The sequence below is a fragment of the Pinus tabuliformis genome, chromosome Q (genome assembly GCF_031772625.1).
Source record: "Pinus tabuliformis cultivar Carrire ecotype Pingquan chromosome Q, CPIR1, whole genome shotgun sequence".
Lineage (NCBI taxonomy): Eukaryota > Viridiplantae > Streptophyta > Pinopsida > Pinales > Pinaceae > Pinus > Pinus tabuliformis.
The window spans coordinates 393,619,144-393,635,088 of NC_142296.1; the positions used below are offsets into that span (position 1 = coordinate 393,619,144).

Consider the following 15,945-nt stretch of genomic DNA (forward strand, 5'->3'; position numbering starts at 1 on the left):
TTGTTTAGGCCTTGAGGTACAGAGAGATGATGGTAAAACTTTGATCACACAAAGTAAATATACACAGGAATTAATCAAAAGGTTCACTATGAGTGAATGTAAATCATTGTCTAGACCATTGGAGCATAATTTTAAGCTCGGCAATGATGATGAAACAAAAGAAGTGAATGGTACTTTATAGTAGCACTAGTGGGAAATCTAAATTACTTAACTACTACTAGGCTAGATAAATTGCATATTCAGTCAGCATACTTAGTCATTTCATAGCTAAGCACATGAAAATTACTAAAACGAAGCTAAGGGAGTCCTTTGATATTTGAAAGAGACTACAACTTTTGGTATTGAATATACTAATGATTTTAATGTTGAGTTGATATGTTATTTAGATTTCGATTGTGAAGGAGATCCAGATGACAAGCAGGAGATCATGATGGTAGGAAGTCCACCATTGGTTATGCATTTTGTATTGGATTAGGAATTATGTCATAGCACAACAAGAAGCAATCAATTGTTTCTTTGTCTTCCACTGAAGTTGAGTACAAAACCTTACACAATGCTACCTGTGAAGGAATATGGCTAAGGAGAATCCTTGAAGATATGGGAGAAAAGCAAGATGAAACAACCATCATCAAATGTAATAATCAAGGCTCTATTAAGTCTGTCATGCCAATCAAAGTATATTGATACAAAACATCATTTTGTAAGAGAAAATATACAATCAAAGTAAAATGACTCGATCTATATTGTAATACATATGATAATGTGGTAGATATATTTGATAGGCCTCTAAGAAAAGCTAAGTTTGAATGGTGTAAAAAAAGGTTAAGTGTGCTTAAAAAAAATATATTCCTTTGTTAAAAAAAAAGTGTCGGGGATAATTCCATAAATATATTAATCTTCCAGAAGCTATTATTTTTCATGTGAGTTCTAACATTTAGATGTCGTTATTATCATAATTCTTATAAATTTTCCCACCTATAAATATGGGACTCTACTGTGTTGAGGAGATATCAAATCTAATCAATCTCTCCTAAAGAAAAGTTTTAGCTTCTTTATGAATATCATAAATCCTTGTTGGAGAGTATGCATTTAACATTCAACGCATCTCTACTTATTGAGAGCATAGTAAAACTATTGCACCTATTAAATTTTCCACTACTTGACATTTATTTCGGGTATATTCTGTGAATGTTTCTTATGTTTACATTTAGTAAGCATCTACCAAGCTTTGACTGAGGTTTTTAGACAAACACGTTAACCGATTACTCTGAAACTCTGACCTTTCAGAGCTCACGGTGATTGGTTACCCTCTCATACAAGAGTATATGGACTTCTAATGGAAGCACAGACGACGTCAAAGCAGCATTGCAGAGTGCAAAAATTTTGAATGGCAATCTCCTGTAGCATTTCAGATTGAAAGTCCAGATCCAAGAGTATGTGTTTTACAGCATTAACACAGATTGAAACTTCAAATCCAAGACTATGTGTGCCCAATTTTTGAATGGTAATCTCATGTAGCTTTTCAGATTGAAACTAAAGATCAAAGAGTATGTTTTACAGCATTGAGTAACCCAGATTGAAACTACAAATACAAGACTATCTGTTTTACAGCTTTGAGTAACCCCAAAATAGTGGACTTGGATAAGCATGTTGTGAAGGCAGGGAATGGATGACAACCCTCCATCTTAACCATCTAATCAAAATCCCATCAACTACTGCAACAATTTTAAATCTTGAAACCACAAATAATTTTAAGTTGTTTTAATATATATTTAAAGATTATCTTAACAAGCTGTTTCTAGAACAATTAGTCTTCCATATTTAGTCTTCCATATTTTAAGTTGTTTTAATATATATTTAAAGATTATCTTAACAAGCTGTTTCTAGAACAATTAGCCTTCTATGGAAGACACTAACTGAATAAGGAAGCAATTGCTGCAATGGCTTAAAGATAAGAAAGCCATTTAATTTTGCATCGTTTTATATATTAGTATGATTGCAAATTTATCTATCAAATGGTCATTGAATAAAATCAACTATTAACATTAATTTTGACTGCACAAATTTTCCAATCATTTAGTTGAGTATGATTTTATATATTATTAATTGTAAATTTTTGAATGAAGTTAAAATTTATGTTGTTTTATTATAGTTTTTTTAATTGTTTTGGAATTTTTTGATAGCTAAAATAATTTTGGATTAATTTTTGAGTTTTTATTTTTGAAAATGCATTTTTGAATGCATAAATAAATTCAACACACTGAATTTTTTTTCCAAATACTTATTTACAAAAAAATCACAACTCAAATAATTCCAATAAATCTTCATTAAATTTTTAATAAATTCAACCAAAAAAAATCACCCAAAATTTTAAAACATAAAACATATGCAAAATTTCCAACCTGCCTAATAAAAATACCAACCAACCATTAAATTTGCATCACAATGAGTAAATACAAAAACTAAGACCTGATGAATGGGTAAAATTTGCAATCTACATAACGATAGAGTCAACGAAATCCCCCCACAGCCGGGGATGCACAAAATCTACAATGGAAATAAAGATGCCCAGACTTTCAAAATATAAGAATAATGATGGCCGTTTAGCACTTGGGCGTTTATCCCAGGTGGTCCGGACGGGCGGCTTTCCGCCTCTTCACCCGTGTTTGATCCCTCGTTGCTTGCTTTCGCTGTTCCGCAGATCAATCTTGTTCTGCCGAATTGCTGAGTTGCCTGCGTGCAACAGATGTTTGTCTCAATTCAGATGTACAGATATTGTAATATGCAGCTCGGGTGCCTTTCCTCAAAAAGAATAATGATGATCGTTCATTAAGCCTTTGATTTATTGAATATACTAGCAAAATTTGTCATATACTCAATTCAGATATACAAATGATTGTATATATTGTAATATGTAACTTCTTCAGCGGGATTGCCCTTCCCCAAAGAGAATAATGATAATCGTTAGGCCTTTGATTTATTAAATATATGGGCAAAATTTGTGATATACCCATCAACAAGATACCAATCAACAATTGAATTTGCGCCACAACCAGTGGATGCCCAAAATCTAAAGATGCGCAGACTTTTAAAAATATAAGGATACTGATATATTTGTATTTATGTCGTTTATTATAGTGTACATATTTGTTATTTTGAGGAAGTAAGGTAGATAATATTTTAATAAATAGATATGTTATGAGGTTGAAAATTTTTGTGTCTATCTCTATCGTATAGGAGAAAAAACCAACAACTTTCATCATATAATTTATGTTAATATAATAGTTTATGAGTATGTGGTTTAATAATTAAGTGGAGAAATTTAGTTTTCATAACTCAGATATTTTAATTTTAAATAAGATTATGTATACCCAAAATTACTCAGACACAATTTTTTCAATTAAAAATATATATATATAAAAATAAACTTTTTACATCCGCCAAAATGGAAGCTACACAGAACGAAGAATCCTCCACCATCAGTGAAATCTAAGAACCTCGGAAACTTTCAACAGTAAGATGTTTACAGAACCAGAAGATGAAACACGCGAAAACAGATTTTATATCAACAATATTATTGACTCTGTGTTATTAAATTCCGCATAGCTACATGTCTGTCTTTGTACGAAATTGACTGAGAGGAGAAATCGCTTTATATCCATTGAATCCCGGTCGATAGCTGAAGCATATTTTTAATTTTGGGATAAAAATGAAAAATAAACAAGAACTGTAAGCTATTGTTAAAATTTCTCGCTAATTTTTTTTATGTACAGGGAAGATGAAAAGTATCAATAATCCACTGGGCCAATAAAATTCAAATCTTCAGGCCATCTGGTAATTAGCCCACTTAACCAAACAGCTGAGTATCTTCTTTCTTAATCTGTCATCTGTGAATCTAATAAGTTATTTGGAGTGGCAGGCCTTCATAGATATCGTCGGTGTCTTGGATGTGAGGATTGTCGATGAGAATGAAGGGGGCGTTACATTTCACGCTGATTGTCTGCAGAGTTTCTCCTTTCCCAACGATGTATATCTCCTCGCAGGGCCGTTCCTTGTAAAACATCGGCCTGGCTGTAGCCAGAGCTGTCATAGACAAAATGGCAAACAAGAGGAACAAATTCAAAGCGAACGATCTCTGACTTACTGCTGCAGCTGCCATGATTATTGAAAATAAAAATATATGATTACAGAGGAAAGATATACAGAATATGTAAAATCCAATTTATGTCTAAGTCTTCCAAACCTTGTCCAAATCAGTTGCAGAGGTTCTATGAGAAGCCAAGAATATTTATATGCAGACGAGGAAAAAATATGGACTGAGTCCGGGGATGAGGGTTAACGGAAACGTCCGGGCAAGAGATTAATGCGTGGACTGAGGAGGGGGAGAGTCGTTGGCTTCAACACATGTAGGGCGGCCATGGCCGAAAACGAGTCATCGAGGATTTTGCTTCGTTTGATCGATGTTTAGGGGGGAAATCAGGATATGCACGGCACCCAGGGAGGTTGGGTTTAAGTTTGTCTCTTCTGACGTGTGGGTTTGGTTGATGATCTAAAGCTGACCATTTCTTTTTTGATATTTTCTTAGCTTTGACGTTCTATGGCATTCTAGTTAGAGTTGACTTTTCAACGTATTACTTCAGGAATACGTCAGTCCGAGCGTTAGGAACGACAACTTTAATCAGGAGTGGTTAACCATTTAAACTCATGTCAAACGTTCCTCTCTAATTAAAAAAAAAGACAAAGGTATCGTGCGAACGGCAAAATGAATGTATCAAGTTACATTATCCAAAGAGTACTTAGGGTTAAAAAAAAATTAGATTTAATTTATATGTATGTTTTTGTAGATAGGTTCAAAATCAGAGAGGTAGAGTATGTATGTTTTTTTAGATTTAGTAGTCAAATCATTCAGTACAGGTGGGTCCCTTGTCCCACAAACAAGGAAGTTAATATGTTTTTTTGGTGTTTTTAGTTTTTAATTTACGGATAATTATCAAGAAAAATTTTATAATAGATATTAAGATTGAAAAATAGTAATGTTCCAAAAATTCTAAATTAAGAAGTATATGTGTGGGTTTTTATTTGAGTAATATATTTATATGTTTTTATTGGGGTAAATTAAAGATTATATTGATATGTTAAAAGAAAAGCAAAGTTATCATGTTGGTTTACCTAGGTCTATTATTAGGGAAACTAGACAATTGGCAAAACCTTAAGTTCTTTAAAAATCATACATGAGAATTCAAAAATATATCAAAAGGTGTTGAAATTTTGGTCCCAAGACTTGCACTATGTAAGTGCCTCCTCCCACATTTACCCATTTCCATCGGTTTACATGAGCTGGGGGTCACTATGATAAGACTCAACCTCTTTTATGACCTTAAGAAAATGGAGTCGACAACTTAAGACTTTATTGACTTCACTCAGGTGTTACAGGACCTCCAGGAGCTACCCAACCCCTCCAGTTGTCTAACCCCTAATCTAACTCTCTTTTACACTAAACAAGAGCCACAGTCGCTCCCTTGACAAGGCCTCCAAGCGACTGTAAGCCTCCAGTCGCTCCCATAAGCCTACTTCCCAACTATTGTGGAATTTTACAATTAGTTATGTGCTAGCAACCCCGAATTTTGGGCCACTTTTTTAGGTCTAGGACTCAGGCCTCTTCCCAAAACTTAGTGAAACTTCCAAAAATGATAAATAATTTAGAAACAAAGCTTTTAAACCAAAAACTTGAACAAGGATTGGACCTGATCCCTCCCAACTAGGACAGGCACTCTGTCAAACACAAGGTAAATATGCAACCTACAAGTCATGATTGCATATTTGAACATAGGAATCTGAAACTTATTTGAGGTTTAACAAGAAGGACCAATGCCTTCTCACAATATTTATCATATCACCAATTAGGTCATGCATTCATTAACCAGAATATGTATTCATTAATTAAAATGTGATAAGAGCCATACTTAGAATCTATCATATAACCATGCTTATAACCAAATAGATAACAATGATAAAACAATCATTAAAGCCACATAATAACAAGTATAATTACTCATTAAAGACAATAGAAACTTAGCTCTTATTAGCCATATGCAAAAACTAACCAAGTCAGGGACTTCCACATACCATTCGACCATAGATTGAGTTTAACCAAATCTTTCTTTCAGTCAATCACCCATGTGCCATATTCTAAGCATGAATGTGGGATCTCACGGGATAAACTAGTCCATAAACAACCAAGGGAATCCAGAAGTTAAACCACCTCCACCCTCACCATACCGTGATCTCACCTAAACCGGTCCCGAGATCACAAAACAAAGCCTAGCTTAGATGCCACAGAATTCCTTTACCATCCCTTGATGAATTTTCCTATCTCCACCCACCAATTAAGGGCTTCCCGAAGAAAACCATCTCCACCCCCAACTCTTGGGATTTTCCTGAGACCACCTCACCTAGATCTAAAACCTTCCGGCAATCCAAAGCTCAACCAAGAAATAATTCCATCACACCATGGCTATCCAAAAATGTCAAGGCGAGGCTAAAATCATTGTTGAAACCCAGAAAACCCATGTCAATAACAACAAATGAACCAAATACACACATGCATATACCATACATGCCAAATCCAGCTAGGAAATCATACATGCAACCTGTCACCTCCAAGTATTCCTATTGAAGCTCTTAATCCAACCTTCCTTGCTTGATCCTTGCTTTCCTTTGCTTTCCTTGTCCTTCCTTTTCTTGCTTTCTTTCCTTCTCCTCGTGGTGCTCTTTGCATCTCTGAGACTAATTCCAAAATTGAACTGACAAAAGGCCCCAAATTAATGCTCTGATGTCTTTTTATTATTGATGCCTCTAATTTCTTCATTTTCCTTAATTTTCCTTCAATTTCCTCCTCACATGAAACTTGTGACCTTTCACCTCCCTTTTCTCCTATTTTCCTTTATTTTCATAAATAAAATACCAATAATGTCTTTTTTCCTTTTCAAAGCCTTTGCCATTGCCTTTGCCAATTTCCCCTTAGCCATAATACACAACAAGTGATGCCCACTAGGATATTTCACCCAACATTCAGCTTGGAATAAGTGTCCCATGACCTTGGTCTTATTTTTCCTTTATTAAATTTATTGCATGGACTTTTAAACCGGGGTTGTTACACACTAACTATCTTAGCAACTAAAATAGACAAATAAGTAGAAAACTTGGAGGTTAAACCAAAAACAAGCACCAAATCATGTTGAAAGAGACGAGTCAAAGGGGACCACTTTGATGGGCCCTTTACCTCTACCAAACGAGCTACTTGGTTTAAGAGTGAGGCCGTGTTGATGTTTTATTCTTTGCAGGTGATGGTCTATAAATTTCATGGAGAGTATCGCATTCAACACTAGAATAATATCCTCCTTTGCTTCATTGTGGTTTACCAAAAAAAATCCCACCAATGTCTTAATATACGAATAAAGGTCTATCGTTTTCATATATTGACTGTGTCTACCATGGGAATCCTTAGCATCAAGGACCAATGCATCCACTTCTCTTTCAATATTTGCATCTGATAAACAACCATATTCTTCTATAATATTTCTCTCCTCCTACACTAACTTCGCTTTAATTACAAGCAACATTTAGGAATGATACTACTTGGCCAAATATTCTTCCCATTGACAAGCTCAAGAGCTCACTTAGGATTTATAGCAAGGCATCCCTCTATGGGCACTATCCCTTTGTATTGACATGATGAGCGCCCTAGGCCTCAAACTAGACTGCAGAAATAGAAAGGGGGAAACAAGGGCAATGAAGTCATGGTAGGGAAAGCTAGCAAGAGCACAACAAAAGGAGTGAAGAATGCAGATTGTACAGAGATGGGTCCATCAAGCACGAGATTTAGTCTCAAGAACTCTCACAAATAAGGAAGGGGAAGGGGAACGAAAAATCCATCACTGATCTCGAGGCCTCTAAGAACTTCAACCCAATTACCAAGCAAGTGTAGGAAAAAACAACTAAGCCAATTTAGGGTAATCCAAGAAGTGAAGCCAGGAGGTATTATTATTGAGGAAAACCATTCAAGTAACAAAATCATGATAGAGCAGAGAATTCATAGTTCAAAAAGGAAAAGGGAAATCATGGAAATAGATTGGCACGAGGCTAGAGTTAAACCCATAGCATGGTGATTGCACTAAATGCACAAGAGACGACAAACCCTTATAATAAAATCTCTGGGATGTCCTGTCACCACCCTATGGCATTAAAATTCCATGGGGGGTATGTATGGCATGTCCTTTCGAATTAGTGATGGGAGAGACATCTAACATGCCCCCTCCCACATGTCACACCCTTCCCACCCCATAAGATGACATTTTATAAGTTTGTTATTTGTTTTTATTTTTATTTTTATTGTTTTGTTTATGTGTGTACGCGCGCGCATATAAAATATTTGGGAGATTTTATATTAAGTAAAAAACTAAAATAGAGCTCACTCTATCTTGAGAGTACATTAAAGTTCTTCTTCAAAACCTTTTAAAGAATTGTCAAAAAGCGAGATTTCTTTCAACATATAGTTGTACACGTCTAGCTTAACATACAAAGCATCCCAAAATATCTTACTGGTGTAGATTCTATAAAATAAACCTAAAAACCTTACTACTTTGTAAAACATATACATTTAACAAAAATAGCAATGGCTAGCTATTTCTTCTAGTGTTGTTTTTGTTGGGTTCCAATCTTATTGGACAAATTTCCATTTCCTTAGGGAGTTGATGCACTTTCTTAGCTTCCCTTGGGGCCCCATTTTTAATAGACTTGTTGAAATTGATTGAATTCTCCGAAGTACTTGCCTCAATCTAAACTTATGACCATTTTCCTAAGCATGTTGAATTCTACCTCCAAAGCAAGGATTTGGCGTTTATGTCGAACAAAAGCGACTGTAATTGCAAAATTTATGGTGACCTAATTTTCCTTCTCCTTAATTTTTGTTATGTTGTTAGTATTGAACTTCTATTATGTTGAATAGCATCCTTGTAGCTTTGCAATGCACATCTAACCTCCTACAAACTCCTTATAATCCATCTAAGAACTATATCAATACAAGGTCTAACACAAATTTAAAGTTCCAATGTTGCTTATAAATCATTGTCTTTGCTCCATTGTCAAATCCCAAAATAGGTTATGGCTTGACTAAAGGCAATCCAAAAAAAACACTCAATAAAGAGTCTTTATTTGAACTAGACAAAAGATTCTAAAAATCGAGACAAGGACTTCAAAAGCAGAGATCATGTGCTTAAATATAAAGGAGACTAAGTAAAATGTATTATAACCCAAAATTGAACAAGGACATATCATAATCTTATTCCACACATAGAGAGCCTTTAATTGATCGAAAATGATAGAGCACTCACTCAAAAGAACAATTTCTCACACAGATAAATGGAATCCATCATAGAGATAAACAAGTTGGACAATATTCCTTGAAAAAATAATATTAGTAATACCAATCCATCAAAAACATAAAAAAACTAAGGTAATGGCATATTTGTATTCCATAAAATATTAAAACCACACATGGAAGAAAAGGCAAAACACTAGTACCCCACCAAGCCAAAGCTTGAACATATAAGTCAAAACCTCCACTTAGGAAAGTCAAACTACATAGCCATAATATCACAGCAATGAGGAGAGTTATATTCCATAAATTCGAGATTTATATTCCAAAAATTCAAATTGTTGTGGAGTTGGATATCTAGGCATGCAAAAAGATGGGAAGTGTTGCTTGTTATAACATGCTTAACCACATGATGAGTTTTCCTTACGATATGCCATGTACCTACTTAATTATGTGATACATGTCATGTCATGTCCTTCATTAAAATGTTAAGGGATAGGTTGGGTGTATAAATCTCCATTAATAATATTGTCCCTGAAGTGGCTTGATTGGCATCACCATTGGCCAAGATGTTATTTTCCCTTAGAACATGGTAGAAATGTACATAAAGGGATTTACTTAATGCTTGGATAGGTTTAGTCTATACTTTACTATTGATACTAATGTCCCTCACTTTTAAACAAGTAACTTGATTGGAATGAGTAGAATCATCATTGCTTAAAAAAAAAATCGTTAAAACATGGTAAAAATTTACATAAAAAGTTTTATGTAATTCTTTCTTTTTCCTATTCTAACACTAATGCGAGTAGAAAATTAAATAAAATAATGTCCAAGACCATATATCTAATATCACTCTTAGAGTCCCCACTATGGTCCATCTATGAAAGTGAGGATTAGTAATAATCTTAAAACCTTATAATAAAACATAAAATTCAACTTGATTATTGATAATACACCAATCTTATTACTGTTCTAGAGTTTATAATAACCTTTCTTACCTACTACTTCATTTATTATATGATAATTATGTTTATTAATATTTAAAAGAAAAAATATTTGAATATATATTATTTTGAAAAAAGTAGACATTAAATTTCAACTTATTTTAAAACTATTACTTAAAATTCTATTTTATTAAGAAGATTTTAAAAGAAAAATTAGATAAAATTCAAATAAAATAAAAAAATAATCCGCATTTCCGCATTTTCCATTAGTGTGGGTACTAGATTAAATTAAAAAATTAAAATAAAACGTTTAACAATAAATTTTTAAATACCATGGTTTTTCATCTTAATTGACGAATAATAATTTTTAAGTTAAAATATATTTATTTTCATTTCATACACTAAATTGTTAAATAAGTTTTACTTTTATTAAATAGATAATAATATCTTGATATACTTTTTAATATTATCATTCCAGATAATAAATTTTAAAATAACTCTTCTTATAATATTTGATGGTTGATTGTTCGTATGTTTATTATGAAGCATGATACGTTGAGCTTTACATTTAACGATTTTTTAAAATAATTTCAAAAATAACTGTAATCTCATATTTAAAAGTTTATGACCTACAACTTTGTATAAATTTATAATTGACACTCATATGCTGATATGAACATAAAATTTACAAACATATTAATTTGTGCGAAGCCTATTTAACGTGACAAGTAGTAATAACGTCTTGGTAAGAGGAGTTGGAGGTTATTCTTAAATCATTAGTTTAGATATGGTTGCATAGAGTTTTATTTTTTTGTAAGTTAATATTTTATTAATATTGGAAAATGGAGTATATAGTTTGTTCTAAAACATATGGTTTTATTTTGATTGGGTTTGTTGATCAAAAAGTTTATTAGATGACAAAATTACAAAAAAGTAGCTAAGAACATCATCCATAAATAGTTGGGCCAGACGCACCAAAACACAACTAAAACGTTAAAAGCACTAGAAATCATATTAGTCATCTAATGTAATGGATGCAAGGTTGTCTAAGGCCATTCCAGGAGGCAAAGGAGGGCATAAGTCACACTGAACGTGTCCTTCATAGTGTGCCATCCATGTCTCCAGTTTTTCTACTTTCTCTATGAGTTGGTTTTGTCCCCGCCAGACCACAACTAGTCTTTCCCGAAGTTGACTTTGAAAGTAATGCAGCCGCTCTAGAGAGGCCATCTACACCGCATGCTCCTCGCGTTGAACTCGTTCTGCAGCATCCACCATGTCCATCAAATTGGCAATGAGAGCGCGACAGTTCTCCAGGCAGCAGTGTTGGAGGCTCTGCCCCTCCTCAGCCTCAAGTGTTGCTAGCCCATGCTTCGCCTTGTCACCACGGGTGTCACCGCCCCTGTGAGTCTACCCACGATTGTGCGATCCTTCACCCCTGCTCACCCCCCACTTGCCGCCTCTGCAACCTCCTCTCGCACCTACATTGCCTTTTCGCGCATGCCCAACCGTTTTGCCACCCCAACGGGGCGTCACTATGACCAAAGCTTGGTTTTTCACCCCTTCAGAAGCAAGGGCAGTAGGGGAGGAAGAGCATCCCCTTCGCGTCGACGGTTCCATGGCTTCCCACGATGAAGGCATGCCTTGAATTGGCACCAAATACTAGACTTTCCACTCGAAAGAACACTCCCTCAGACAGAAGACCCGAGCAACACCACCCAGAATAACATGAATTCACCAAGATGGCTCCTTCTACCCATGAAGGACCACCCCCACCAGATAATCTTGACACCTCCACCTTCTATAATACCACCAATGATGGAGTGCCACCTAGGGATAGGGGAGTTGTTTCCGTCCTGAGATGAGCGCAAAATCGACCACCACCTACCAAATTCGACAACCAAAAAACATAGGCAAACCCACCAAGCCCCGTCGCACCAGAAATCACTATTAGAGAAGGGGCACTTGGGCTTCCTCCTCCACTGCAGGATTTCCTTACCGACGATATCCACCACCTTATAAGAACGAGGCAGAACAGGTAACCTTTAGATCATGAGGAGTTTTTCTTTTGCGCCCAGTCTTTCCTTCTGCCACCAATAACCAGGATTCCCAGCCGCAAGGACCAAATGAGCCCACTACCCTTGTATATTTTCACTACGAGCAACCACACTCTGTTTCCAATGAGTGTTGACCTCCTGCGCGTCCTCCTCCTTCTCGTCATCCACCACAACTCCCAACACCATATCTGAATGCAGAGATGAATGCCTGGTGCATTCATCGCGCGTTGCCTTAACACTCTGCCACCCCCACACACAAACGCTGAATAATTTCTCACACGAACAACTGAAATTAAAACAGAACCTTTCCTAGTGCATGCGAAGATGTGAAGGGACTGGGAGGCCCGTCCCTCCCATTGTATCCACTTGTTTTCACACATGGGAGGGACCTCCACGTGCTGCCCTGATCTGAGTTTCATCTTTAAATCATAGTTTATCTTATTCAGTTTTTAGTCATTTAGCTTAATTTAGTTGATTACAAAGTAAATAAATAAATAAATAAATTTTTATTATATTAATTCATAAATTAATAAATGGAATTTTTTCCAATATTTATTATAAAATTTTGCCAAAAAATACAATTTTATATAATGGATTTAAACAAAATTATGAATTGATTTTTTTTAATTTGGATTTATTTTAAGAAAAAATAAATTATTTAATTGTATGGAGAGGTATATTCTATTGCCTAATATGAGAACAATGTTAAAAAAACAAACATGACAACATCAATTGGAAAAAAAAGAATTATTTATTATTGGAAATAAAGATTTAGTGATTTTAGATTATGAAAATAAAATTTAAAACCATTATTTAAATTTTAATAATTTATTTTTCATAATTAATTATTTGAAATTTACATAATTTTAATTTTTTTTTAAATAGAGTTGTTTCTACTTTTTATCTTTCATTAGTATTTAATATCCAAAGTTATTATAGATCTTAGACTATAATATGATCCTTGAATCATGTTATTATTGATCAAATGACATTAACAATTATAAATAACTACTAATATTACTAGATAAAGTACACGTATGAGAAAATTCTCGAAGCATGTGTTTATTCATTATTTCCTTTTTGAATTTATGTTTGGCTTTGATTTCATACTTATCATGCTAACAAGATAGAAGAGAAGAGCCACCTTACAGTAAACGTATCGTTTTGGCAATTGATTTGCAGATGTGAAATGAAAAGTAAGACGAGTCATCTAGGCCCAATAAAAAGTAAGAATGCGTAGCCTTGTCACATGATTTTGAAACGCCAAATTAAAAAAATAACATAAAGAATATATAATAATGTCACATCATTTCGAAAGGCCACGCAAATGTAATATTAAGAATCTAAAGTCAAATCATGACATATTTAATTGAATATAATTTCTTTTTTTCTTTTTACGAATGAACAATATTTTAACAAATCCCAAAAACTCCCATTTTTATGACGTCAACGTTTGTTAACACATTCAAAATTCGTTAATTTTAGAAAGCGAACTTATTTTACTAAAATTATAGTCAACTTTCATCCATTTGTGTTTTAATAAAATCTTATGTCTTAATTTTATGGGTCTTTTTCACATATATAAAATTACTAGTTTAAGAAAGTGGGTGTTTTTCATATATTTAAAATTATTAATTTAAGAAAGTGGGTGTTTTTCATATATTAGCTATAATTTCTTCACATATAGAATTAAATGAGAGTTATTTACTAATATTAAATAATGTTATATATTTATATACCTAGTTTTAGGTTAAGGTAGGCATACTACTTTAGTCACACTAGCAAGTTATTAAGAGAATATCTCAACCACACACCAGAGTTAGGAGTTAACTAGTTGGAAAAAATATCTCATGATCCAACTAGATTTAACAACCTCCCAATCTTTTTAAGAAAAACACTCATATAGAAACAAACTATATCTTACAATAACAAGTACATTTAACAAACTACAACCTTATGGTGTGATGAAGAATCACATATTTAGCAATAAGACGGGTAGGAGTTGATTATTCCAACTCTTAACGAGTACTTACCATGATCTCTGTTTAGAAAGGACTTCATCAAAGTATCTCACCATTTCAAAAACTTGTAGGCTTTGAACTTTATCAAGTTGTCACTTATTACTTTGAAAGGTATAGTCTCCCAGTTGTAGTAAAAAAATTACAGCATCATTGGATATTGTTAGCACTTGCAATGCCTCACAACCCTTATAAAGGTATGATTCCAAACTTCTGCATCCCAAATTTTCCATGAAATATTGGATAACAAACCCCATATCTCAAAACCAAAATAAGTTGTAGTTTCTATGACCATTCAACATCTCAGAGTATCAAGGTAACTATCCATCTTGAGTTTAACTTGAAAATTTCCCCTTTAGATTTGGAGATACAAATTCAATACATTATGCCCTCTTTCACCTCTAATTTTAAAGATTCAAAACTTACTCTAATCTAAACTTACTCCTATCCAATGGAGTACTATATCACACAAGCTCTCATTTTCCTAGGCCTTCCTATGAGGGAGTCAAACCCAATCCCAATTGGACATCATGTAAGGAAATTGGAGAACATATATGATTTCTAAACAAACAAAATTGAACCAAGTTATTCATTACCGTCAAACAATGTTACATACTTATGCATCAATATAGACACACTATCTTAGCCACACTCACATGGGCTTCACTGGGGGAGAAATACCCTACCACATGTGTTCATATAAGGGGATATATATTGAGGAAAAAATGACATAATATATTTAGCATATGATAGGGGGTAAAGGGTTTTTATATTGGCAGGTATAAAAAAGGGAGCTCAAAGATGATGAAAAAATATAAAGGGGTATAAAAAATGTTAATGAAAAAATGAATACCTACAATATCTAATGAAAGTAGGGATTTTTTAAATTGGGAAGGTGTATTTGATTCGTATTGGTAGGGAGTTAAATGATGTGTTTTTGAGACGTATTTTCCAATATCTAGTCAAATTAGGGGTATTGCTTAGTATGCCACAAATGCATGTAATATGTTAGAGCTTCAATTAGTGAAGCCCTCATGGACACACTAATAAATAATTGAGACAATATCTCAACCACACACAAAATCTAAGAGGTGACTAGTTGTAGAAGATCTCTCATGATCCAATTAGATCTAAGAACCTCCAAAGTTGTATAAGAAAACAACTCATATAAAATCATACTTACCTTACAGTAACCAATACATGTAATAATAAACCACAACCTTGTGGTGTAACGAATAATCACACCTTAAGTAATAAGAAATGTATGAATTAACCATCGCAACACCCATCTTAATGAGTACTCATCTTGAAATACTTTGGGTAAGGTCTTCATTAACATTTATCACCATTTCAAAATATTGCAGGCTTCAAAATTCATCAAGTTCTCACCTAATCCTTGAAGGATATTGTTTCCTAGTTATAATCCAAGTTTCCCAACATCATTGGACGCCATTAGTGCTTTCAATGTCTCACAACCCTTGTAAATAATGATGTTGAACATATAAATCTCATATCTCCACTGAATTATTGGATAACAATCCTCATGTGTATAT

General features: G+C 33.9%; 1 protein-coding gene across 1 annotated transcript; it reads right to left on the bottom strand.

The window, feature by feature from the left end:
• Positions 1-3,558: 3,558 nt before the first annotated feature.
• Positions 3,559-4,353, bottom strand: LOC149219827 (uncharacterized). Its single transcript, XM_089382683.1, has one exon. The coding sequence runs from the start codon at positions 4,157-4,159 to the stop codon at positions 3,896-3,898; it is 264 nt and encodes an 87-aa protein (XP_089238809.1). The 5' UTR covers positions 4,160-4,353; the 3' UTR covers positions 3,559-3,895.
• Between the last annotated feature and the right edge of the window lie 11,592 nt (positions 4,354-15,945).